Source organism: Talaromyces atroroseus, assembly GCF_001907595.1.
Source record: "Talaromyces atroroseus strain IBT 11181 chromosome Unknown scaffold_0, whole genome shotgun sequence".
In the NCBI taxonomy this organism is placed as follows: domain Eukaryota; kingdom Fungi; phylum Ascomycota; class Eurotiomycetes; order Eurotiales; family Trichocomaceae; genus Talaromyces; species Talaromyces atroroseus.
In genome coordinates, this window is record NW_017971432.1 from 2,599,288 (window position 1) to 2,623,799 (window position 24,512).

General features: G+C 47.4%; 10 protein-coding genes across 10 annotated transcripts; 5 read left to right on the plus strand and 5 right to left on the minus strand.

The window, feature by feature from the left end:
- Positions 1-212: 212 nt before the first annotated feature.
- Positions 213-3,340, minus strand: UA08_00923 (DNA repair helicase rad15; the record flags this gene model as incomplete). Its single annotated transcript, XM_020260783.1, has 14 exons — positions 213-625; positions 684-847; positions 912-932; positions 1,004-1,409; positions 1,486-1,884; positions 1,943-2,148; positions 2,204-2,241; positions 2,304-2,414; positions 2,476-2,592; positions 2,644-2,879; positions 2,934-3,032; positions 3,094-3,167; positions 3,218-3,265; positions 3,324-3,340. The coding sequence occupies 14 exons, from the start codon at positions 3,338-3,340 to the stop codon at positions 213-215; spliced, it is 2,349 nt and encodes a 782-aa protein (XP_020123793.1).
- A 518-nt stretch (positions 3,341-3,858) lies between these two features.
- Positions 3,859-9,128, plus strand: UA08_00924 (hypothetical protein; the record flags this gene model as incomplete). The annotated part of the gene is made up of 9 exons (XM_020260784.1): positions 3,859-4,170; positions 4,293-4,617; positions 4,671-4,730; positions 4,812-6,393; positions 6,453-7,288; positions 7,344-7,757; positions 7,812-8,182; positions 8,252-8,548; positions 8,607-9,128. 9 exons carry the CDS (start codon positions 3,859-3,861, stop codon positions 9,126-9,128), a joined length of 4,719 nt encoding a protein of 1,572 aa, XP_020123798.1.
- Positions 9,129-9,483: 355 nt separating this feature from the next.
- Positions 9,484-10,749, plus strand: UA08_00925 (Leucine carboxyl methyltransferase 1; the record flags this gene model as incomplete). The annotated part of the gene is made up of 2 exons (XM_020260785.1): positions 9,484-9,772; positions 9,839-10,749. The coding sequence occupies 2 exons, from the start codon at positions 9,484-9,486 to the stop codon at positions 10,747-10,749; spliced, it is 1,200 nt and encodes a 399-aa protein (XP_020123799.1).
- Positions 10,750-10,967: 218 nt separating this feature from the next.
- UA08_00926 (hypothetical protein) lies at positions 10,968-11,690 on the plus strand (the record flags this gene model as incomplete). Its single annotated transcript, XM_020260786.1, has 3 exons — positions 10,968-11,244; positions 11,313-11,417; positions 11,530-11,690. The coding sequence occupies 3 exons, from the start codon at positions 10,968-10,970 to the stop codon at positions 11,688-11,690; spliced, it is 543 nt and encodes a 180-aa protein (XP_020123796.1).
- A 500-nt stretch (positions 11,691-12,190) lies between these two features.
- UA08_00927 (hypothetical protein) lies at positions 12,191-13,821 on the minus strand (the record flags this gene model as incomplete). Its single annotated transcript, XM_020260787.1, has 2 exons — positions 12,191-13,369; positions 13,441-13,821. The coding sequence occupies 2 exons, from the start codon at positions 13,819-13,821 to the stop codon at positions 12,191-12,193; spliced, it is 1,560 nt and encodes a 519-aa protein (XP_020123797.1).
- Positions 13,822-14,861: 1,040 nt separating this feature from the next.
- UA08_00928 (hypothetical protein) lies at positions 14,862-16,670 on the minus strand (the record flags this gene model as incomplete). The annotated part of the gene is made up of 5 exons (XM_020260788.1): positions 14,862-15,593; positions 15,668-16,023; positions 16,093-16,137; positions 16,194-16,502; positions 16,583-16,670. The coding sequence occupies 5 exons, from the start codon at positions 16,668-16,670 to the stop codon at positions 14,862-14,864; spliced, it is 1,530 nt and encodes a 509-aa protein (XP_020123790.1).
- Positions 16,671-17,508: 838 nt separating this feature from the next.
- UA08_00929 (Glucosamine-6-phosphate deaminase) lies at positions 17,509-18,320 on the plus strand (the record flags this gene model as incomplete). Its single annotated transcript, XM_020260789.1, has 2 exons — positions 17,509-18,057; positions 18,117-18,320. 2 exons carry the CDS (start codon positions 17,509-17,511, stop codon positions 18,318-18,320), a joined length of 753 nt encoding a protein of 250 aa, XP_020123791.1.
- A 276-nt stretch (positions 18,321-18,596) lies between these two features.
- On the minus strand, positions 18,597-20,247 carry UA08_00930 (hypothetical protein; the record flags this gene model as incomplete). Its single annotated transcript, XM_020260791.1, has 4 exons — positions 18,597-18,601; positions 18,655-19,622; positions 19,684-20,080; positions 20,151-20,247. 4 exons carry the CDS (start codon positions 20,245-20,247, stop codon positions 18,597-18,599), a joined length of 1,467 nt encoding a protein of 488 aa, XP_020124387.1.
- A 386-nt stretch (positions 20,248-20,633) lies between these two features.
- On the plus strand, positions 20,634-22,363 carry UA08_00931 (hypothetical protein; the record flags this gene model as incomplete). The annotated part of the gene is made up of 2 exons (XM_020260792.1): positions 20,634-20,763; positions 20,826-22,363. 2 exons carry the CDS (start codon positions 20,634-20,636, stop codon positions 22,361-22,363), a joined length of 1,668 nt encoding a protein of 555 aa, XP_020124386.1.
- Positions 22,364-22,541: 178 nt separating this feature from the next.
- UA08_00932 (hypothetical protein) lies at positions 22,542-23,324 on the minus strand (the record flags this gene model as incomplete). The annotated part of the gene is made up of 2 exons (XM_020260793.1): positions 22,542-23,207; positions 23,280-23,324. The coding sequence occupies 2 exons, from the start codon at positions 23,322-23,324 to the stop codon at positions 22,542-22,544; spliced, it is 711 nt and encodes a 236-aa protein (XP_020124389.1).
- Between the last annotated feature and the right edge of the window lie 1,188 nt (positions 23,325-24,512).

The window sequence follows — 24,512 nt, forward strand, 5'->3', positions numbered from 1 at the left end:
GTTCGAAAGGTTTCACTTCTGATAATGCTTCTGGCAATTATGCTGGTGGCGTCTCTTTCAAATAATAAGTATTAGTTCTTGAACTGGTTTAGAAAGCTGCGCGGGATTTGGGCGCAAAGAGACAGATATCAAAGCGGGAAAACATGTGAAAATGGAAGTCTTCTTGTCATACAGGGCTGAAAAAGGAATTGCAATGCTTCCTAAGAAGTATCTCATGTGTCTAACATCATCAGTTCCTCGTCAATGTCGTCATCAAATTCATCTCTGTCAGCTTGTACGTCCATCGCTTCGTGACCGTTTCCTTGTGTAAGATGTGACTCCAAGACCCGGCCCTCTTCTAGCTTGCGTTTCACAATTTGCTCATCTAGTTGTGCTGGAGTCCAGCTGGAGATGCCTTCATGGTCTTTGGCCTTGAAGGGCTGCGCCATTGTGCGTAGGAAATTTTTCGCGGTCGCGACAGCCATGTCAGTACTTAGATTTACCTCGCTTTCCAATATAGTTTGACTGATCCATTTTGGAAGCTGGGCTCTCTTGCGCGCGAAGCGTTTGTCCGCGAGAACCATGATACCGTAATCATCTTTACCACGGATGACACGGCCTAGACACTGCGAAGCATGTCTCATGGCTAATGAGACATATTGTTAGATGTATTGGCAATGTAAGCGTTTAGGCTGATGACTTACCATCGAAAGAGAGGAAATCATTCTCTCGGATACCGTAATTTTCTCGGAGAAACTCGAGTCGTGCCCTCAGTATACGTGATTCCGTGTACTGAAAGGGAACACCAATGCATATGACTGCACGCCCATACTGATGATCGAAATCCACACCTTCTGCCACTTTGCCTCTGTTCAAAGAGTTAGCATTCGAATGTAATCATGTTCTTTTCTTCTCAATTTTATTATACACACCTCGCGACGGACATCAAAATGCTGTTCACATATTGTTAATAACATGGAATTCAAGGATAGACTGAAAATCAATCAAATGTAGGATCACGTACGCTCCACGGCCATTGCAGCATGCTGTTCGATAAGTTTCCAAAGCTAGAGATGACTCTTGAGCATCCGGAGTTTCGACCAAAATGAGCTTATAATTCCAGATCATATCCAATATACCCATACCGGACCACACGTGTAATGTGGACTCCATGTACAAGTACGACGGAAAGAAAACCACGATGCCGTCAGGAACGACCCTGGCAAAGTCAAGCAGTAAAGAACCAAAATTGCGCAAGTTACTTGGATCATTTCTTGTCTGAAAAGAGGAAGAAATTTGTGATTGATCTGATCCTCTAGTAACTATCATCGGAAGGAAAGAGCGCCGGGCAAGGGTCATAGTATAAGACTCTTGTAAGACTGGGGTGAAGTCGAGCATCTTAGGAAACATGTCCAGAGGAGTTAAAGTACCTGTACATTTATTAGTGATTGCACAGGTCAATTTGGTGTCAATACATGCCGGAAGTTACGACTATAGACGAAAAACGTTCGACCACAGGACGGAAAGCTATGGCAGCATCAAGGCACGCAAGATGTAGCACGGGGTTAGGGACTGTGGCGGCCTCAGATTCAAACGGTTCTAAAATCAGTAAAAAGCCACGGTCGTAGGTGCTAACAAGCGTGGCGAACATTGCAACTTCTTGTAGCGGTTGATAATCTTCAATATTCATAAGCTCCAGAGTACGGACGAGAGAAGTTAGTCGTTCCGAGCAAAATTTGAGCGGTTTTGCCTCGATGAAAACAAGTTCACGTAAATGTTGTAAGAAGCTTGGGGTCGTCTCGCTGATAGTATGCGTGACTTTCATTCGTGTCATCAGATATTGTATGAATCTCTGCAGAAAAGCTATGAAGTGTTCCGCACGGCGAATGTTTCCAGGCACAGCCTCTTCGATATCATTAGTGGATTCCCTTGCCAGAAACGATATGTAAGGTAAAAAGCATACCACTTAGTAGGTCATTTGGTAAAACGGGATTTGACATAATCAAGTCCTCGTCTCTTGCTTCTTCGGTAGCCTTCAAACCTTCAACAAGTTTTGTGTACTCTGATTGCAATTTTTCGGCATCTGACGATTTCAATTCCTCAATTTTGCGTTCGAGGTTCTTGGCTCCTCTGGAGGCCTTCCGTAATGAATCCTCAGTCAAATCAATGCTGAGCAATATAAGTTAACATAAGGTTGCAATGGATATAATTCAAGACATCTAACCTGAGCGACTCAATAGCCACATTATCAATATTGTGAGCCTAGATAATATTAGAAGGCAGTTAGTTTATTAGTATGAAGAATATCTTGAAAATTGCCGAACCTCATCGAAAACAACAATACAGTCCTTCGATAGCTCTTTTGATACTCTTTCTGCGATCTTAGGATCCAGAAGGTAATGATAGCTGTAGATTATGACGTTGCAATATGGTAACTGAAATCCCAATGTTAGAGAAATACACACAGTATTACTATACACTGAGAGACTACCTTACCATGCGTCTGACGGTGAAATACGGACATGTGACCTTTTCTTGACAGTATTTTAGGAGATCACCGAATGAAAACACACCCGGCTCAATTAAATTATGCGGTTCTAGTAGATCCAAGTTCTGTGTTTTCGAGTTAGTAAGATTAGATGAAATAGGTAACCATAAACTCACATCATGATATGTACAGGTGTCGACCTCTTCGCCGCGTTCCTTCTTTTGCGCTACAAAGGACGCTGTGAGGCTCCTGCACCGCGCATCAACGACCGTTCCACTTTTTTCGCGTTTTACAGATGGATGCAGACAGAGATTCTTCCGGCTGGAGAGTCCCAGTCCACGGAAGTCTTCTGTGTAGCCTAATTGCGATGCGCGATATTTCATGAGAGCCTTTAGTTCGTGAAGCGCCTTGTCTTGTTTGAGTTAGTCTCGAAAGCTGTAGTCTATCGAAATAGATCATTGATTACCAATTTCACTCATGGTTCGAGAGCAGTAGATGAGTTTCCTGGAGTCGCCATGGTGCTGTTGATAGGCGACAATGAGCGATAAGAGGGTCACGGTTTTGCCTTTTGGGTTTATCAACATCAACAATCTGTGCATAATGACCGTGAATAGCCTGCTACCTACCAGTTCCAGAGGGCATTTCAAGTAGACAGTGTCCAGCGCTATCTAGAGCCTTTTTCAGGTCGCACATATATTGCCTGATAGCATGTTAGAAATTACTTCGATACAAGAAGGCCCAAGAACGAACCATTGTTCAGGATAAATCTTTGGATACGGAAAAAGCACTTCGAGTTCACTATAAATTTATTGATTAGCCAGTGCCAGCTACTTTAAAGCCATGTGAGCTAACTAACTCTATCTTGAACCTCATCTTGGAGATGGTCGGAGGCTCCGGGGAGTCTTCAACGTGGCTCAGGAAGTGAGCCGCAAAGCGGCCACAAGGTCAAAGACGTAGTAGAAATCTTGAGATTGGACTTTTCAAAATGTACTCCGTATCTGGATTTGGTATTGCCGATATAATTCTAGTGAGGTGGTGTTGAGATGGAGCTCTGATAGAGTCGAGCCAAATTCAATCTCAAGTGACGTTGCGGCTAAAACTTAAGAAAGGTTCCGGTCTAGCCGTGTTGGGCATAATGCAGCGCGTAACCAAACGCCAAACCACGTGACGATAAAGCTTTCTTTCCTAAGTGGGAGCCCGCTGCGGGGAGGTCTTTGACGTCTTCGACGACACCAAACTCAGCCTTCTGACGATTCTAAAGAGCCTCAATGCTGAACATGGTCTAGTAACCAGCTCTGGCCAGCTCTACATGTCATCTGAGGACTTGCAGTCCCGTATATAACTCGCATGCCTTGTTGGATGGCACCGGTTCTTCAATCTAACCCCACACAATGAGCAAAAAGTTCAAGTCGCAGGCCTCCAGTAGTCGCGCTGCTGCTGGCAGTCTCGGAGGGTTTACCAGCACTTTTGGCGGTTTTTCAATCGATTCGGCATCGTATACAAATGCGCCCTCGTCGCTGTCCTATGTGGCCGAGCCTCCGGACCTGACCCGCATCTCAGATGCTAATCTGGTGGTGGCCTTCAAAAATCTTACCAAGAAGGATGACACCACTAAGACTAGAGCGCTGGAGGATATCAAGGAAACGATTGTGAGGCTCGGGAATCGTAGTGATGACCTGGAGGATGGATTTTTGGAGGCCTGGGTATGAAGTCGTTTAAAACTCATGTTCAGATATGATGGTAACAAGCCCTGCAGACCAAAGTATATCCCCGGAATTCCATAGAAAATGCTCGCAGAGTGCGGCAGCTTGCACACACAATTCAGGGTCTAATTGCATCGCTTGCTGGCAAGCGAATCGCGCGTTATCTCCCCAAGGTAATCGGCGCTTGGCTAGCAGGACTCTATGACAACGACAAACTTGTCTCGCGTTCTGTAGTGGAATCAGTATCTCAAGTATTCACCACTGAAGAAAAGCGTCTTAGTCTTTGGAAAGTTTTTCAAACCTCGATACTGGAATTTGTCGATGATGTTATCCTCCATCAAACTGCCTTGAGTCTCAGTGATGAGAGAATCGTGAAGCCCGAAGATGCTGAAGCCAAGTTCGCGAGAGTGTCTGCCACTGCGATCCTGCTTTTCAACCGTATAATAAGTGAGTAATTTGATCAAACTTGGGCATCTCGCTTTCGCTAACCAGACTTCAAGGCACTGCTGCACCGGAGCAAATATCCAAGGATCTACCTGTCATCCAGACCATTTTGAACAGTAAGAATATTTGGTCTTTCGCCCATAATGCAGATTCATTTGTTCGTCATTCAACATATCGCCTCCTGCGATCCTTCTTAGCACGGGACTTTGAAAGTATTGATTGGCGAATAATCAGCCACAGCATTATTTCGCAAGCTTTACCAACATCGCAACTTGGTTCTGCTACTGAGTTCTCCGAGACAATCCTGCAGTTATCTCAAACAAGACCGCAAGTATGGACTACCGATTTTAGTGGGAAGACTTCTGCCAGCAAGAGATTGCGCCAATACATTCAAAAAGGATCCCAGGGCGCCGCGGAATCATACTGGTCCAACCTGGTCGAAATGCTTAAAATTATTCCATCCGAAGTGATTAGCAGCTATGCTTCTAAAACTAAAGAAACTTCTCAGATTGGGAGTCCACAAATCAAAGCTATCATGAATGACCTGCTGGATGCCTTGACATCTAGGGATGAGCCGCGATATAACCTTAAAACAGGTTGGGCAGCTTACTATGATATAGGAATCTGGCTGTCAACCCTCATTCCTGAGCAAGAAAGGAACGAATTTGTTGAAGAATTTTTGACACAGATTTTCAATCCGTATGTAAATGGCCAGGGTGACAATCGGTGGATGTTGCCTGCGTTTAGCGCCTTCGACACTTGCAAAGTTGCCTTTTTGAGACTTGCTAGTCATGGATGCGACGCAGAATTAAAATTCGCATGGAAAACTGCTACACAAGATCTGCTTCAAGCAGTTAAACTGTCTTTGCCAGAGCAGTCCAAAGATTTTAAATCGTCGCAGGAGGAGGTTTGCGCCAAAGCCAACCGCTATTTCAAATTACAAGCGGCAATCCTTTCAAATTCCTCACCAGAGAACAATTCGATTACCGTATTATTTCGGGAAACGAGTTTGCTTCTTTTGGAGGGCTCACTGCAGGCATTACAGGCCCGAAATGGAAAGCCTTACGGCGCCGCTGCAGTTGTGGAAGAAGCAATTCGCCATGTGCCACAACTGGTTGAAACCTCTGAAGCTGTTATCGAGGCTCTCAAAGCTGGGATTCCCAAGCTTCTCACAACCCCGTCTGCGGATAGAATCATGTCGGTGGTTCTTATGTGCAGTGACTGGGAAGAGTTTGATTCTGTATTCGATGCTTCACTGCAACAGATGACAGAAGCAACTCCAGACGGCTCAAGTGGTTCCGCACTTCAGAAATTGCTTTCTACCGTTGACTTCCAGAAAGTGCAAGATTCATCTCATTTGGTATCCATTGTGTCGACAAGCGTTGGGAAGGCAATCCGAGGGAACCAATCGGAATGGCCGATCGCCTTCTCGGTGGCTGAGAATAAGACAGTACCTGATGACATAATTAATGAAATTGTCATGGCCCTACTGAGCGGACTGTCATCAGATGAAGATTCTATTATCGCTACGCTTTCTGGGCTTTCAAATTTTGGAGGACAGAAACCAGAAGCTCTTCGACGTCTTAGAAAGGGTAGAGATGGCTCCCGCCTTGTGGCACGCTTACTCTATTTGACTGAGTCGCCGATAGACGAGATCAGTCAGAAATCTGTCCAATTAGAGAAGAAAATGAGAGAGACCGTGTCGGCAGATATTACTTTGGCATCGAGCCGGGAGATTGTAGAGCAGGGATTAAAATATGCGGGCCCTCAATCACTCTCGTAAGTAGTGGCTTTCTCCATTTTCATTATTAAGCGTGCTAACTTCTTTTCGATCAAAGTATTGATGTTCTCTCGGACATGGCGCAAGATCTGTTTCGGAATACCAAGCCTGCGGATTTACATTCTTTATTAATTGACATATTCCCCTCAGATGGATTGTGGAAGGAATCCTTGGGACCATTCCTGGAATTGCCTATCAGACTTTCCACGTCAATTACTAGTCCTCTAGGCGGAGCTGTCAACCTTCTGAGTAACGACTTGTCGTCAACTGCTCAGCAAGACCTAACAAATGTACAGCGGGATTCCGTGGGTGCATCATCGGCTTTTCGGTTGGCAACATATGTTGTGAAGATTCTCTCTCTGCCAAATGTACTCGTGTCTCTCAATGCCCAGCAACGCGAGAGCCTCTTTTACTACTTGCCGCTTGCTCTGCAATTGATTGACGACGATGTTGGCATTGAAGCCTCAATTGGAATTGTTGGACTGGAGCTCTCGGAGGACCGAGACGAGGCTTTGGAGGTTGTTAGCGATGGTCGATCAATTATAAGTCAATGGACTCACTCAGACACACGTTTAAGTGACAATGGTCGTACTATCCAAGAAGATCTTCTAGGTTTATGGGAGCTCAGGGTTGGCGCTTTGGACGATCTATCACCCGAGAGTTACCGGATCGGTCAAGCATACGTGAAAATAATATCCGGAGTAGATGCTACTAAGGGCTCTGACGCACTTACTGGTCTCGCACGAGAAATTCGGAAGTATAATCCGATACGTGCGGCTTCAGAACTTGCTGTCTGGGGCCCCAGTTTATCCTTATCACCATCTGGCACACGCTTATGCAATGAACTAATCGCAGATGTCACTGGTTTCAAGCCAAAAAAAAATCTTACCGACGGTAATAAGGATCTATTTCTTACTTATATATAGGGATAATCACTGACTCGATACAGGACCCAAAAGCGTTGTGCTTCTTAATCTTTTGACCCAGAGTATGGAAGGTATTTTAGATACGATTCCTACGCAGCGGCTGGTATTTCTTGTTAAAAACCTCATCCATATTTTGCAAGAAAACCCAGATTCGACAAGCATCAAGACTGAAGCGTTCAAAGCTCTGTCAGCGATTTTGAGACCTCTTTGCGAAATCTACGGTTCACATTGGATCGAATCAATTGAACTTCTAAACACTACTTGGAAAGATATCCGTGGTGGAGATGCAGAGCTTCCCGTTCTGCATTCGTCCCTGAGACTCTTCTCTGCTTTGAGAGATCTAGTGCAATCCGAGAGCAATGACGATTTGACGGATGCGTGGAATGAGTCCAAACAAGATCTATTCGAGAATCTCCTCTCTACCCTGTACAGATTAGGTATGTGTGAAAGAAACAACGAAGCGTTAACTAATCAGGTATTGACAACAGCAGATACATCAAGCGCTGTTTTCCAGCCTCGGGACATTACGGCAGATTTGTTGAGACGAGAACTCATGCACATACCAGTGGAGTCTCTTGCGAATAAGAATGACATGTTCTCGCTGTTAGCCGCTGAATGCAAAAATATTCAACAGACAGCTTTTGAGATACTCCATCGACATATACCGCAAGCTCAAGAACAAGTATCATTTGATGTTGCCTTGTCAAAGACAACTGTCAACCTTCCCGACGAATTGTTGTCTCTATTACTCGAAGCCCCGCAAGCAAAATTAATCACTCCAACGAGTGACACCACGGCGTGGATCAGGATCCGGGGTTATTTGCTGAGTTGGAAATTAGTTTTCGACCATTTTTTGAATTCTGTGAGTATACTCATCTTTTGTCCGTGAAATACAAAAATGAAGCTAACTTATTTTGTTTCTTCTCTGTAGTCGCTACCTGTTCAGGAAAATTACGCCGAGAACATTAAGGAGAATCAGAATTTACCCCCCCTGTTAGAGTTTACCTTTGACTTCCTCCAAAAGTCTCACGGCAAACTTATCGATGCTTCCAAGTTCGATATCCGTTCATGGGAACCCACTGATGAACCCGGCGAGAGAGATACGCAGTGGCTGCTCATACATCTTTACTTCCTTGCTCTCAGACACCTTTCCACATTTACGAAAAACTGGTGGATCGATAGCCAAAAGCGAATCAAGGGCCCAGTCGAGACTTGGACAGAAAAATATGTAAGCACCGCTGTCCAGGTCACATAGAATAATTTGAATACTGAATTGGATACTACAGATATCACCATATATCATCGAAGACGCATTAAATAGCGTCTCTGCATGGATTGAGACTCAGGAAGAGGATGAAGAGCGGCCGCTCTCTGTCAAAGTGTCCCATCGGGCTGCAGAGCTTATTGCCAGTATTCCAGTAGACGAAGATTCCCCTCCAGTAGCCATGGCAATATCTCTTCCGCCGGCCTATCCACTACAGCCTGCGATTGTTACAGGCAAAAGCCGTGTGCTCGTTGACGAGCGGAAATGGCGCAGTTGGATGTTGATCGTTCAGGGTGTGATAATGTTTTCCAATGGCAACCTCGTGGATGGCCTGCTTTCATTCCGAAGGAATGTGCAGGGCGCCCTGAAAGGACAGAGCGAATGCGCTATCTGCTATTCTGTCATTTCCACGGACATGCAGACCCCCAACAAGCGCTGTGCGACCTGCAAGAACGCCTTCCATTCAGTTTGCCTCTTCCGATGGTTCAAGAGTAGCAACCAGAGCACATGTCCACTTTGCCGAAATAACTTTGTTTATGTTTGATTTCTGTTTTCTCTTCTTCGTGGACGGTGTCATGAGCGACTTTCCATATCTTGCTTGCATTTATTAGGAAATGTATAATAGGTAGTCGATAGAAAGCATAGACACAACTAACCGTGGTCTTTATACAAGACATTCCAAGGAAAACAAATCCCTTCATAGATTCTGTTCATGGTTCCTGTTGCATAGTAAATATATATAGCTGTGCCTGAGGCCGTGGGGCAGGCTGATTGATGCCCCACCGAGAGATCCCTGCGGACTTCTGCTTCACTCTCAAAAACCGCGTCACATACAAATATAAAGAGATGTATAGATGCCCCCAAGTTGACCCCATCCCTCATCACCAACTGTCTCTACCATGTCAGCAAGCCAGATACCAAATCTCAACACGCTCCGGCGCGGGGGAGGCGGGCTGCGAGGGCGACTACGCGCTCGAGGTCGCGGATCCGGCGCTCCATCAGAGGACGACTCGCCTCAAAGCCAGACAAGAAGCGCCGCTGAACAAGATCGAATCATCCAGGGCACTGATAACGATGCCAGTGTTTCGAGGCTGAGTGCTGTGGAACTAGGCTATCTGGACGATGTTTTTGCGAAGATTTTGACACCAGCAGCGCCAGGTTCCAGGAGGTTCCCTATCATTAATCGAGGTAATTATGTGCATACTTTCCAATTTATTTTTCTGTGCACGTATAAACTTGGTTGAAAACTTCTAGGTACATATGCTCGAACATCAGCTATTGATGAGTTGGTTAATCGCTTCCTTGAGGACGATGAAGGGCATCCCACCAAAAAGCAAATCATATCACTTGGAGGGGGTTCAGATACACGGCCGTTTCGAATATTCAGCGAGAAACAGCCAAGCTCACTAGTATATCACGAACTTGATTTCTCAATAAATACCTCGGCGAAGGTTAAGGCGATACGTTCCTCGCCGCTTCTGCGGAGAACCGTACAAGTCCGCTCTGAAGCCCAACACAGTAGCGGCGACATGATGATAACCCCAGCGGGAGATGCCTTGCATCTACCAAATTATCATATCCATCCAATTGATTTGCGGTTACTTGCGGCCGAAGCAGACAAAGTCTCTGCCAATGGAGCCGAAAGCAATACCACATCGACATCGACGCAAAACATTCTACCGGGAGTCGATACTTCTCTACCGACACTTCTTATTTCTGAATGCTGCCTTACATATCTATCACCCCACGACGCGGATGCCGTGGTCGACTACTTTGCCCGGACTCTCTTCCCATTCACAACGCCTCTGGGGCTAATCATCTACGAGCCTATAAGACCAGAGGACGCATTTGGAAAGACCATGGTATCAAACCTTGCTGCAAGAGGCATCCACCTGCAAACGCTACACAAATACTCGTCCCTACCGGCACAGCGGCAACGGTTGTTGGACCATGGATTTCAGACGGGCCAGGGGGCTGTAGATGTCGACTTCATCTGGAACAATTGGATTAGCGGAGCTGAAAAGGAGCGTGTTGCAACGTTGGAAATGCTGGACGAGATCGAAGAATGGAGATTACTGGCACAGCATTACTGTGTGGCTTGGGGATGGCGGAATGTCAGTAACGATAGGGAGTTTAGTTCCTGGAAGCAAATAAAGAGAGAGTAATCAAGCAGAGTCAAACAAATAGTTTGCAGACATACCAAATCATCCAGTGTTGGCGACTTTCAGGGAAGGAAAACGTATGTAGCTATACTGACGTCATGACGCCTGAAGCTCTCCCCGCATTTTTCGCTTTTCTTCCAGCAGAACTTCTTCTTTCTTTACCAACCATTGAACCAAAACTTATTGTACATATAACTAACGGATAACTCGACATTCCCACCATGTCTGAATCGCTCGCCGCATTCCGTAAACACCGCCGCGAGGAGCTGGCAAAGCTCGCAGAGCAACACCTCCAACACGACCTCCAACCGGCTGACCGCGATGCCCTATTAAACGCAGCAACGAGAGTGTCAACCTGGACCTTGATTGGTTCTGCGGTGGGGATTGGGCTGGGCTTCTATGTTGCTTTTCGACTCAGAAGCGTGCGCAAGACCATCTTCGAGGCGTTCAAAGCACAGGAGAAGCCGGTGAGTGTTGTCTTTGCGGATGGACGGACTGGTAAGAACTTGGATTGATTGACTATTGGCGCACTGTATGAGATGCTTATTTGTCTTATAATTCACTAGAGAGTATCCCTGACATCACCCCGTTGCTCAAGCCGTCAACATGGGGAGACTTTGCGACTTATTTCTTCGCCTCTGCTGGAGGATTATTCCTGGGCGGAGAACTAGGTTAGTTGCCTTTTTATTTTTTTTCTCTCTTTCGGTTTGAGAACAGCTTTATTACTATTCTTTGTTGCTTCGCAATGAAAATAAAGCTGACGTGTGTGGACAAATGTTCTAGGCCTCCTAGGCGGCTCAGCCAGTGCCAGCCGCAGTATCACTAAAGATCCCGAGACCAGGAAAAGGATAGAAAATGCGTTCCGCAAGTTCAGAGCAGATGTCCTGCGAAAGCAAGCCGATGACCTTGATCGCGGGGTTGAAGTGTGGGATAAGATGTTCTGATTGACCTACAGCGATCTGACGGCCTCAAAATGTCCTTCACTCATCGGTGTCGGCGTAGGACAGTTGACTTGTTTTATATGGTGGAGTACCTTGTAGTATGGATTGTTCTTTTGGTTTAAAAGATGATGGCCTCTATTCTGTATTATTTTTATGAATATACCGGAGTATAATGTGCAATGTCATTGATTTTTCAGTTCGTACGTTAAAACGTGCTTGGATCATCGCTTTCTTGGAGGATCAGCTGACTATATACAAACTATATTCATTGGCTATACTAAAACCCTATTCCACTAACACGCATGGAATATACAGGTATTTTCCAAGATTCTAGGTATCTATTCAAAAGAGAATCTGAATTGGATACTAGGGACCTCCGAACTGTTCTTCGGCATGGTGAATGTCAGATTCCAGAACTCGAAATCACTGGAAAGAAAGACGAACGTTAGTATAAAACAAGCCGAGATCCCTAGCAGAGAAATATATCAAGAAGAGAAATTAACTTACTGAACTATATCGCAAGTTCCGCCAACCAATCCACAGAAAGAAACCTCAGGGACTGGGTTAGCACTGCCACCAACCACCTCAATGTTCAACCCGTCGACGTCCTCCAGCCCAAAGATGTCACGCTTTGCACCCAATGGGTTTGAGGCGAGAACAAAGGTGAACGTGCTAGTCTCGTTACCGAGGGGATAGGTCAAATTCAGAGCGTACGGGGACACGCTGGCCTGCAGAGCGGTTTCCGTTGGATATAAGTTGAAATAACCGATGGAGCCACCAGGACGTAGCCATTGAACAACAGAAGGGCTGAAAGAGGTTGAATCTTCCGAGTAGCCACCGACGACACTCTGGTTGAATGAGTCCGTGCCAATGGTCAGGTTCGCCGATAGCCAGGTGCTAATGTTGCGCGGTTCGTAATCTGCCGGAGGAGCGTATGTCTGTCCAGTGTATGTGTGCTCGCCAATGAAGGATCTGAGCCGGTGGAGGATGGAATTCGGAAGAAGTGTCTTGTGGAATTCTGAGAGTACCGCGATAACAGGCGCGATTTCAAAATCGTCGGCGTGTGTCATGGTTCCGATGGGTGAGCTGTAGTGCCAGACCTTCTCCTTTCCTACTAATGACCATATCCATTCCGCCATGATGGCGACGTAGTTGTTCATGTCGTAGCCGTAAGAGCGATCCCATGGACCGGCAAAATTCCGCAGGTTAGGATTCCATAGTAAGGACTCGTACTCCCAGATATCCTGGATCACACGCTCCGCATTTTGGCCAATGACCGAGCTGGTGGATGAAAGGTATTTTGCTGCGATGGTGAGAGCATACAAAGAGACACCGGCGTAGGTTGGACCGTTGAATTCAGGCAAAGTGCCGTTGATGTCGAAAAGGTTCAAAAATTCTTGGGCGTACACGTCTCCAGACGTGGTCATGTTGGAGTCGTTCAATTTTCGCCCAGTCCAGGAGGTGGCCACAGTCCTCATTAACCAAGCATTGGAGTAGGCTGGGTAGAGATTGTCTCCATCGACGCCTCCAACACGGTAGGAGTCGCCCACAGTGTTGTTGTACAAACTTTCGAGGATCAGATCTTGGACGTTTGGCGGCAGCAAGCTTCCAAACTCCTCATAGATCACGATCAAGGCGGTGCCAATGAAGCCTCTCCAGTTGGGATCCCATGAGTTGTAGATCTGTTATGGTTCAGAAAATCAGATGGTCATCCATCATCTCTACGTTCACATCTGGGAGGGAGCAAACATACCACAGGTGCGTAGGCAGGAGTTCCGACGGTTGGCTGCTCAGGGTAGACGGTATAATCGCCATACCACTGCAGAGAGGTGTCCTTTTCTTGGTCACCGATGACGTTCTCGAGAATCTTCACAGCCTCAAACAGATCGTTTCCCTGGTTCCGTTGGAGCAGACCAATTGAATGCCAAACAGTTGACCGGGTCTCATGAGGACCAGCTGCGAGAGGGAAATAAAAGTAGCGCAGATAAGAGACTTCAGGATCGTATATTTCGTCCTGGATCATCATCGACTGGTCGAATAGGGTCTGCGCATGCCCGGACAACTCAGCCGAGCGTACAACGCTGGCGGCGCTCAACAGGCCGAGGCCTAAGATCCAATTGGCGCTGGGCAACATCTCGTGCTGAGTTCCGTCTAGGCTAACAATGATACTTTGATAGAAGCAGCCAAGGATGTCTGACACTCAGCCCATGCATGTTCCCTTGGCTCCCTTATACATGCGTCCTCTCCTCCAAAAACCCCTGTAGATAGCCATCATTGTCTATCAACCCCGCGGGAATTGCTGTGCTGCTGTTATCTCTGTTTGCAGATAAGATCAGCAGATATGCACGTCGTTTACAACCTTATTTTCCTTCATGGATGCTGTCGAGCGGCGTGAACGTGGTTAGTGCAAGATTTAGGGCCTGCATTGAGTTTTCGGCTAAGCGCCGACCTTCTCCCAACTACTCCGGCGAGGTTCGGAGGAACCCGGCATACCAGGAATCTGGCTTTTAGATGGATAGGATAGGTTCATAGCTAAGTTACATTATGGACATGCAGATACTTTTATTGCTATCTGCCTGTATGTACATAGACTTCCGTGAAATTTCGTTGATATCGGACCGGAATACCGTGGTCGATGAACCCGGCTATCGGGAGTAGATTGATAGATTGTTCTGTTCTATTTGCTGAAGACGGGGTTGAGGCGAATTTACTGAGTCAATGACCTGCAAACAACATTGAAGGCGATGCTGGTCTAATCTTGAACAGAGGCATAGGCGAAGAAGTATCCTGTGGGCGTATAGTTCATTCTCTGGTGTAGGTATCTAAAAATGAAATTCCACATCCACTGAACGAGCTAGGTAATGTAATAAAAACGCCAACTTCGAATATTGATGATGGCTGTATACTCTATAATATAAAGACAGGAATATACCTTCTTATGCTAGAAAAGCATTCTATCCTATACCAGTAGAAACAAGACTAGAAAAACTTATTATGAACATATTGAAAATTATTTCATTTCACGATTTTGGGTATTTGATTAATCTAAATTTCATATATATCGCACGTTCTGTAAACCGACGTGTTAGGATGATAACAAATTTCCGGCAGGAATACTACTGTACACAAAGATACATCGCGCCTTTGGTAAGTTTACCATCTAGCGGCAGATGCTTACTCCTCCTTGGCGTTGGCTATTTTGTTTTTATACTGCTTGCTTCCAACAAACCACCATATCAGGATCAGGATGGGTAATCCCCCAACCACGACACAAGTGTAGTTCATGTTCTCCACCGTCACAGGCATGTCATAAGGGAAACTGAAGAAGACAATAGCAAAAATGAGCCATGCCACAGTGACACTGTTGACGATCCAGCCCCATCTGCCCATATGGAACACTCCCTTATGCATACCCCTCCTGCCCATGATCATATTCGTGGAAATCGGAATCAAGTATGCGACGTTGTTGATAGTCACAGACGAGCTCAACATGCTGTTAAAGGCCGTACTGCTACCGAGATAGATACATCCCAAAGCTGCGTTGGCAGCGGCAACCAACAGCTGTGCGTTGAAAGGAATACCAAATCGCTTGCTCACTCGGCTCCATACATCAGAGAATGGCATAGCACCATCCCGGGCAAAAGCCCAGAGAACACGCGACGTGGAGAGCTGTGATGAAACAACACAGGGCCCCAGAGCAACGAACAGAATAAAAGTCAGACCGAACGCGCCGCCGACCGACTGGGTTGCCTGGTTGAACAATTCAGCGAGAGGCAGGCCGGTGTTGGTCGTGGACAAAGCCGCGTAGTCTTGAACGCTAAACATTAGCGCAATAAGATAGGTTAGACCAGTCACGAATGCAATTGAAATGGTGATGGCAATTGCAAGCGGTGCGTTGCGCGATGGCTAGGTGAGAGTAAGTATATGTAGGTCAAATCAGAAAGAAAAAAAGAGGGTTGGGGGGGAGGAGCGCAACATACATTTGGCATCTCTTCAGTGATGTGTGTGACTCCATCAAGTCCACCCAGACTGTAGAGAGGGTTTACCAGGCCAGTAATGAAGCAAATAACATTACTATTCCAACCGGTGTTATTGACCCAAGTTCTGAAGACAAACTCGCTGCTTTGGTGTGTCGGGGCACATGCCACAACAGTAACGAGGACGACCAGCCAGCCAATCTGTAGGTAGAATAAAGAAAACCGATTTAGGGCTGGAATGATTTTATTGCCGAAAAGGACCACACCAGCCGTCAGCAAGTTGAGGATTTGGTATATGATGAAGGTCTGCCAGTCCTTGATCACCAAGTCAGGATGATAAAGAGCATAAAGAGCTTGGACTATATAAACATCGTCAGCAAAAGGTATTTCTTTCGTAAGACAAGTGAGCGACATGGATAACTACATACCGACTTCGGCAAAGATCAAGTTGGTCGAGGCAGTGGTGAAAATCCCTAACATAAGTATGAGTAGAGTTCCTATAATATGCATGCCAGCACAAATCACTTACAGCCACAAACGGTCAGCCAGCCCGTGACGAAACTCAAGAACGCGCTCGACCTCTTGGGCGCAATCGCAGCAATCCAATGGTACATGCCACCCTCTGTGGGATAACTGGACACAAACTCGGCGAGAGAGGCACCAAGGAAGCTCTGTAGAACCGTCACCAGAATAAAGCCGTAGATGATGGCACTCGGCCCACCGGCATTGATTTCAGTAACGATACTCAGTCCCAGACCAGTCCATGAGATGGTGGTCGTTGAAGCAAGGCCAATCAAAGACAAGATGCTAAAATGACGCTTGAGTTCTTGGGTATGGCCTTAAGAAAAAAAGGTAATGCGAGTTAGCACGTGCTCTTATTTATTTTCCTCTCATGTCGTCTATGTCTCTGGAACATACCCATCTGCGCCAGTCGAAGCTCGTCCGCATCCATCTCCGACGAAGCTTTGGTCTGAATGACAGACTCCTTGGTACTGAGGTCGGCCATTTTTTCCCCCTTGATTATGTTCTGCGATGACTATAGCATTGGTCTTCCTGACGTGCGGCACAAGCCATGTTTATGAGGCGAGCAAGAGCCTCGTGGAGTCGTGGGTATAGAACAGAAAGCTCCACTGACCCGATAAAACCCCACGGAAAAAAAGGCCCCTTATCGATATCCTTATCAAGCGGCTCCCCCATCGTTTGATACTGCCGGCCCGGTTTACGCCGTACTTCTCCGGATGAACAGAAGTCCATTCAACGGCGAGTGAGTCACGGTAGACTATGGCACATTTTACCGGGTCTAGACACATATTTTAAAATTATCAAGATGAAAGGAATTGAGCTTGAGTGCAATTCAAACGTAATCGAAATATTCTCATTCCGGTGTGGAAACCAAAGACTTTGTGTGAAAATTTCTGCGAGTTGGAGGGAGGATCCTCATTTAAAGACCCTACAGCTTACTTAGCTCAAACATACTATCGATATTCACTGGAGTGTGACCTAGAAAGTTGCGAAGGAACGAGGTATATTACAAATATTTCCTGACCGCCGCCAACACAGCAAGATGCGTCTTATAATACGAGGGTCACAGGAGGAGACGGCACAATATATTGCTGATTATATAATTAGTAAGGTCCTTTGACTACCAAAACAAAGTATCTGGCTCGGATTGAGGCTTACCACTCTGTGCTGCCATAGAACGAGTCAATGCCTTTGCCCCAACTGCAGAACGGCCATTCGTGCTTGGGCTGCCCACGGGTAGCAGTCCTTTGCCAATCTATCAAGCCCTTATAGCAGCATATGGTAAAGGAAGGATATCGTTCCGCCATGTAGTGACGTTCAACATGGATGAATACGTCGGCCTGGTGCAAGACCACCCGGAGACGTATCACTCGTTTATGTTTGCGAATTTCTTCAGTCACGTTGACATCGACTGTAAGAATGTCAACATCCTGAATGGGAACGCGGCGAACTTGCGGGAGGAGTGCCTCTCGTACGAGGCCAAGATCAAGGCCCTTGGCGGAATTGAGTTGTTTCTCGGAGGCGTGGGCAGCGACGGACATATTGCTTTCAACGAACCAGGCTCGAGCCTGTCTAGCCGTACCAGAATCAAGTCATTGGCTTATGAGACCATAGTGGCCAATGCCCGATTTTTCAATAATGATTTGAGTTTGGTGCCTCGAATGGCGCTCACGGTCGGTGTGCAAACCATAATGGATGCAAAGGAGGTGGTTATTATAGCAACAGGGAGTGCGAAGGCACTTGCTATTCAGCAAGCAGTTGAAGGTGGCGTGAGTCATTTATGCACTCTCTCATGCCTGCAGCTTCATCCTTGCAGTATGGTTGTTGCCGATGAGGACGCCACGCTTGAACTTAAAGTAAAGACCGTGAAGGTAGGCACATTATATTATTGAAGTGGCGGGATAAGGAAACTAACTTCACCCAAAAACAGTATTTCAAGAGTGTCGAACGAACAATTCTGCATGCAGGCTTGGACGATGAGGGTTCCAAAACACCTCTTCCCCTCACTATTGATACGAAAAACTCGACAACTCCTCAAGACGGGGAGCTGACTCCGGATAGCATGTCATCGCGCATCGGGGAGCAGAAGTTTTGGGTTCACAGATCGGCTACTATTCCGTTCGCTTTAACTTGACCTCGGATCCTGTGTTCCAGTGGGTGCTGGCCAGTCCTGGTACATCATTTGTTGTAGGCTGGACCGGTCGAATATCTGCCATGACATGTCCATGGGGGCGCCCATTGTGAGGTCGTCGTAAGCATTTGGTTGCATGTCTGCTGAACCAGGGGTGTGGACATTGGCGAGACTGGCTTCTAAGCGGGTTATGAGTTTGGAACAGACACTGGGTTGTGATTTATTCATTTTCCTAAGCATTTCCAGATGTATTCTTATGTTCGTGAGATCTATACACCGTCATACTTTATTTAGTTCATGCCAGATTTGATTAATGAAGAGGAAGAAAATGACTTACCATCAGCTTCACCAGCACCGCCCTCAATACCCTGTATTACAATAAGCGCTGCCCAGGTGATTATAATCAAGTCCCAGTTGGACCAAATACTATCGTCATGTGAATGCAACTTGAGTGTCGCACGAGCTGAGAGGAGCAATTCATATTGTTCCTTCGGCGTGATGGTATTAGACCATAGGTCACAGCCCCTACCTGGGTGATATATTGACAGGACAACCAATCGATGAAGAACGTATTGACGGAACACTGTTTTCAGGTCCTGATCCGATCCCTCCAAGCCTTGGCTAAAATCGACAAGCCATTCATCTAGCTGTCTCGCCCAGTCTCTAATTACTGCTCCGTCAATGGCGGTAAAGCTTCCGGTCAAGTTCACTCCCATCGGCGCTTGATCAGTAGCAAAGCAAGACCAAATGGTAGGTAATCCCCGACCGGTGAAATGCGTGAGTCCGGTACGCATCATTCGAGATAATCGGTAAAGTTGATCGCGGGGCGATGTCCGAAGCCCGGGCAGGGGTGACTCAATGGGTATAACGGGGCATGATAGGTGAAGAGAGGCGTGCTCTAGATCAATGATCTGCACCCCGCTGAACAGCTTTCGCCACTCCCGTGATGTCTCGTCGATATGAGCCGGGCAGTGCTCCAAGATGAGCCGGTATGCTATTGAAATCCATATCCCAGTTTCGCGGACGGTGGCCTCCGTGAGAAGCCCAGCAATCACAAGCCCTAGGACGGTCTGGAATGCCCACTCCTCGCTGTCCTCTGGTGTTCTGCCGATTACACTACTAGGGATTGAAAGTTGCGCAATCGCATTGCATAACACGGTGAAATAATGGGGTGCCATCTCCGCCATGTCTGGAGGCCCACGCATACTCGAACAATACAAGATTGATGCTAGGAGTAGCGGCTGTGGTGCAGAGAACGTCTGCTTGCGGGGCATAAAATGAAGACCGGGCATTCGTTCATGAAACCTAGAATGATCGATCAGATCGACGGGTTTGCGATTGAGAAACACACTCGTTAATAACCTACGATAGCCATAAATCCTTGACTGTGCTCTTACGCCAGATTGATTGGGGCACAGAACTGGGAGCACTGCTTTGTAGCACTACGGCTGCATCCCACAGCGCACCCAAGCCGGCAGAGTACAAGTCCTCATCCTCATCAGACTCCACATCACCAGCAACTACAGATTCAGTAGATATTCTAGGAGCTTCATCAGAGAGGCCAAGGGTGTCTTCAATAGCCTTTAGCCTACGTAGGACATTTGACTTGAAATCGCCCTCGTTAAGGCCTAAGACGGCCTCCGGCAGCGTGGCAGCATTTGCACGAGGCACGAAGATGCACGGAAGGCCAGAGCGAAGGCATCGGCGACAATCTCTACGGCTGTCTTCGATGACGCATTTCATCTTCTGTCGCCTGCAGTTGACTGTGGGCACCGGCTACTTAGTACTTGTCTTAAGGTGAACATGAATGGCGCGTAAGAGTGCTATGCTCACTGCAGGCCTTGCGAGCCTTTTGCTCTAATCCATATTCCTGCTCTCGGCCACGGCGGCCATCATTGTGGTCAATGCGGGCTCGTTTATTGGCGGACATATTGGTGGTGGTGGTGGCCGTTGTTGTCGTCGTCGTCGTCGTCGTCGTCGTCGCCAGAGGGGAAGCTCGGAGCAGAAGCAGCTCGCCGGGTATGTCCGACTGGGGCGCCGGGAAGGCGCATGTCCCGTTCGGGCTAGCCTGGACCGGCGCAGCTCGGAGAATCTGTCCAGCCGGCAATGACCGGCCATCTACGGCATTCCATTCTTCGCTCTGCCTAGCGCATCGTTCCTTTCGTGAGGCAAATTGTCTCTGCGCTGTTGGTTGGCGATCTAATTGAAGGGGCACTTATCGTCATGTCTGTCAAGGACATAGCAGTACTTCCTTGCCCTCGCTATGTGTCGCTAGCTTCTCTTTCCCCCTCTTGACCACTGTCGTTATCATTGGTCATGTCACAAGTCACCACCAATGACCAGCAGCGACCAGGCTTGTTGGCCCAAGCAGAGCGTATCGCAGAGGACTTTGTCCTCAGCCCGGAAAATGTTCGACGAGTTACAGGCCACTTTGTGCGCCAAATGAGTGAGACTGAATAACCATCGCCTTGCAATTGATTCTGCAACTGGTACTAACTGGACGGACAGAGGATGGCCTCACGAACCACCGCGTCTGGCAGTTGCCGAGCTTTGTGAGAAGCGTGCCGACAGGAGCGGAGACGGGCACTTTCCTGGCTATTGACCTCGGGGGAAGTAATTGTCGAATATGCCTCGTGGAATTACACGGCAATTCTACCTTTGCAGTGACTCAACGCAGGTACAGGGTGCCACCTGAGGTCATGGTCTGCCAGAGATATCAGCCTCTCTTTGATTTTATTGCAGAGAAACTCTCCGGTTTCCTTGTCGCTCACCCAGTCCCAAATGGCAGAGATCACCTGAGGGGGGAGACAGAGGAACAACGGAACACGCCGTATAGATTGGGGTTCACATTCAGCTTCACCTGCGAGCAGACCTCGCTAGCTGGAGGTAACCTCATCCGCTGGGATAAGGACTGGGATATTCCTGACGCAGTGGGCAGAGACCCGTGTATAATGTTACAAGAATCTATCGACAAGCTGGGATTACCAGTGTCAGTCACAGTGCTCGCCAATGATAGCGTCGGCACGCTGCTCACAAGGTCATATGCTGCGGGCCAAAAAACGTCCTCCACGCTGGCCGCCATCATTGTCGGCACTGGAACAAATGCCGCATATGTCGAAAAGGTGTCTAATATACACAGACTCGGCGCCACGGGAGGTCAATCAGACGAGATCATGGTGATCAATACCGAGTGGGGTTGCCTAGATGACAAGATGGAAGTTCTGCCACGAACGCCATTTGATGACGAAATTGACGAGACCTCCACTGATCCAGGCGTCCAGATGTTTGAAAAGAGAGTATCAGGACTGTATCTGGGAGAGTTGCTGCGGCTGGCACTTGTTCGGTTGGTGCGGCAGGGTGCCTCGGAGATGACATTTGATGAAGAATCGCAGCTCTTTCGGAGACAAGGCATCGACAGCTCCTTTCTCTCCGAGCTTGCGGTTTTGAGTAGTAAGAACGACTCTTCGCAAACCGTCAAGCTCATCACAGACAAACTGCTGGCGAAGAATGTCACGGCACTCGATGTGAAAGCTATACAGCTCTTGTCCGCTGCTATTGTTCGACGAGCTGCACGGTTAGCAGGAGCGTCATTGGCAGCCATAATCATACAAAGTGGCCGATTAGACCAACGCCCTTTGGCATCGAAAGATCCTAATACCGAGGTCACAGAGTACCAGGCATCAGAGACGATACAAACTCCTATGACAACCAGCGTAGGACGCTTCTGTCATAATCTGAGCTTGTTGTGGCGCCGAATCCTTAAATTTTTCACCGGGTTGAACTCTTCTTCGAAAGGCAGATTCTTGCCCGCTGATTCATCAAAACCGACCCAGGGCTGTTGTCCGCAAGATCAGATCATTGATATCGGTGCCGATGGCTCACTGATTGAATTTTATCCAACATTTGAGACTGATATGCGCGGAGCCATGCAGGAGGTGCCAGAAATTGGACCGGATGGTGAGCGAAGAGTCCGTATCGGTTTGGCTAAGGATGGGTCTGGCGTTGGCGCTGCATTGATGGCACAAGCAGCGTTGAGACAGAAATAAGGCCAGGTAGTAAGACGCATATATATTGGATCATATATTAGAATAGATAGGCTCAGTTTGAAGTTTTTTGATCGCACGATTTAGTGTGGAGGAAAGAGGAAAAACAAGAAAACGCAATGTATATATATAGACTCATTGAGCATACACGCTGCTGTACTCTAAATACACACCTTCGAAGTTAACATTGACCAGCGCTAGTGTGATTCTGGACCTCATCATTGCCGTTCTTGATACTCGAAAAAGCCTCTAGCAACTCCGCAACATCCGGCGCTCCATCAAACCTGTACTTTCCCTGCACCAAAACAACCGGCACACCTCGAGTATCGGCGTCATCCACCAGCTCTCGGGCCCTTCCTAGCTCAAAGTCAAGCTGCTCAGCACCGATATTCTTATCGTCTTTCCACTCATCCACTTCCTTAGCCTGCATGCCTGCTCCAATAGCAATTGACCGTAGAACGTCCCAATCCGTAATATCTAAAGCTTTCTCATGGAAGGCACTGAAAATGCCTTCTAAGATACGATCTCTGACTTCTCTACTCTGCCGACTTTGTGCTAATTGAATCAATCGATGCGCTTCCCTCGTGCCGCCGATTTTGCCGTCGGAGAAATTGAATGAAATACCGTAGGCGCGCCCAATCTGTGTAATACGGGTGTATGCCCGGTCTCGATTTCGAGGGTTTCGTGACTGATCTTTGAGTTCTTGCTTGTCTGCGAGCGGAGTTGCAGGGTCGAGAAGGTAGTAAGGGAGGTATATTATGTTGAAGTGGTCGGCAGATCCATTAGGAACTGTGCGGCGATAGAGTTGAACGGCTTTCAAGAGCACGCGATGAGCTAGGAAGCACCACTGGCGAGGAAAGTAATTAAAATATTAGTATGACGAACAAAGAAGTTACGAATGATGTGGAGTGATATATACCGAGCATATTGGGTCGGAGATCACTTCAATTGTGGTTGTGGCCATTTTTCCTTTTCTCACGGCGTTATTTGTTTCACTCTATGAATCAGAACAACCTTGCTGTTTCGTGCCTTTCCCCCTACACGTGGGAAATGTTCTCTTTTATAAGAGCATTGTTCTTGGTTGTCGGTGATGCGCGATTCCCCGAATTGCCGGATCACCGAATCAACTGACCAGCACAATCGAGCTTTGACATTATGGCTAACTAGTGAAGCCCCTTCTCATATTGGCAACTGCCACATATCCTGCTGGGCTGCTTATCCTCAATATGCAAGCAGTGTGCATCGCTCTCAAAAGAAAGGGTTGAGTTTCCGCAAGAGCCGCAAAACCGAAATGAGAGCAATGAAGATGGTTGGAATCGCCTGCTAGAGAGAATATCACTCGCCAGACGCAAGCTTTCAATTCGAGCATCATTTCCGGGACAGAATCCAAAGATATCCAGGCAACAACAAGCAAGGAGTGTCGTAACGAGCCGACCAGCGCACTCATGATTCATCTGCGCTGCTTCTGACTTCTGACTCAGCGCTTCACGAGTGATGCTTGTTTGTGCTACGCTGACATGTGACGCTTCTTCGTCTGGCAAGACAGGCACACGTGACTGCTGTCTTACTTTGGGTCGCTCCTGCCCTATGCTCGCTCGTTTTGCGTCTTTTGATCCTGCACAACCTCAGACTCATGCGCATGTCCATCGCAACAGAATCTGAGCGAATCCATGCCATGGCGACGGTGGAAGAGCAGAAGAATCTGGTGAAGCGGGTTTGCCAGCAATACCGCTCGATCCCATGGGAGCCCATCAGCAAGAAAACAGCGCGATAGTGCGGTAGATCGTCCTGCTAGGGGCGCCGCTTGGATCAGTCGAGTCTCGCTTCCTGCTCCCTCAAGCACTAGTATACGCGACGCCTTGTATAGAGTCATCGAGCATCTTAAGTGTGACTACCATTTTATAACCCCGGCAGACGAGACGCCATTTGATGTCGGTGTGGAATTTATAGGAATACGGGCCGGTGGAGATGACAATGCCTCGGAACCATCCATACCAGAGGACGAAAGGCTCCGGGCTTTGGAGAAAGAATGTACCAGTGACATGACAATATTATTCGCCCATGGAGGTGGTCTTTAGTAAGATGACGACGTCTAATTGACCAGGAATAGGACTGAAGCGTGCTACAGTTTTGGCAGCCCGGCTGCGTACCG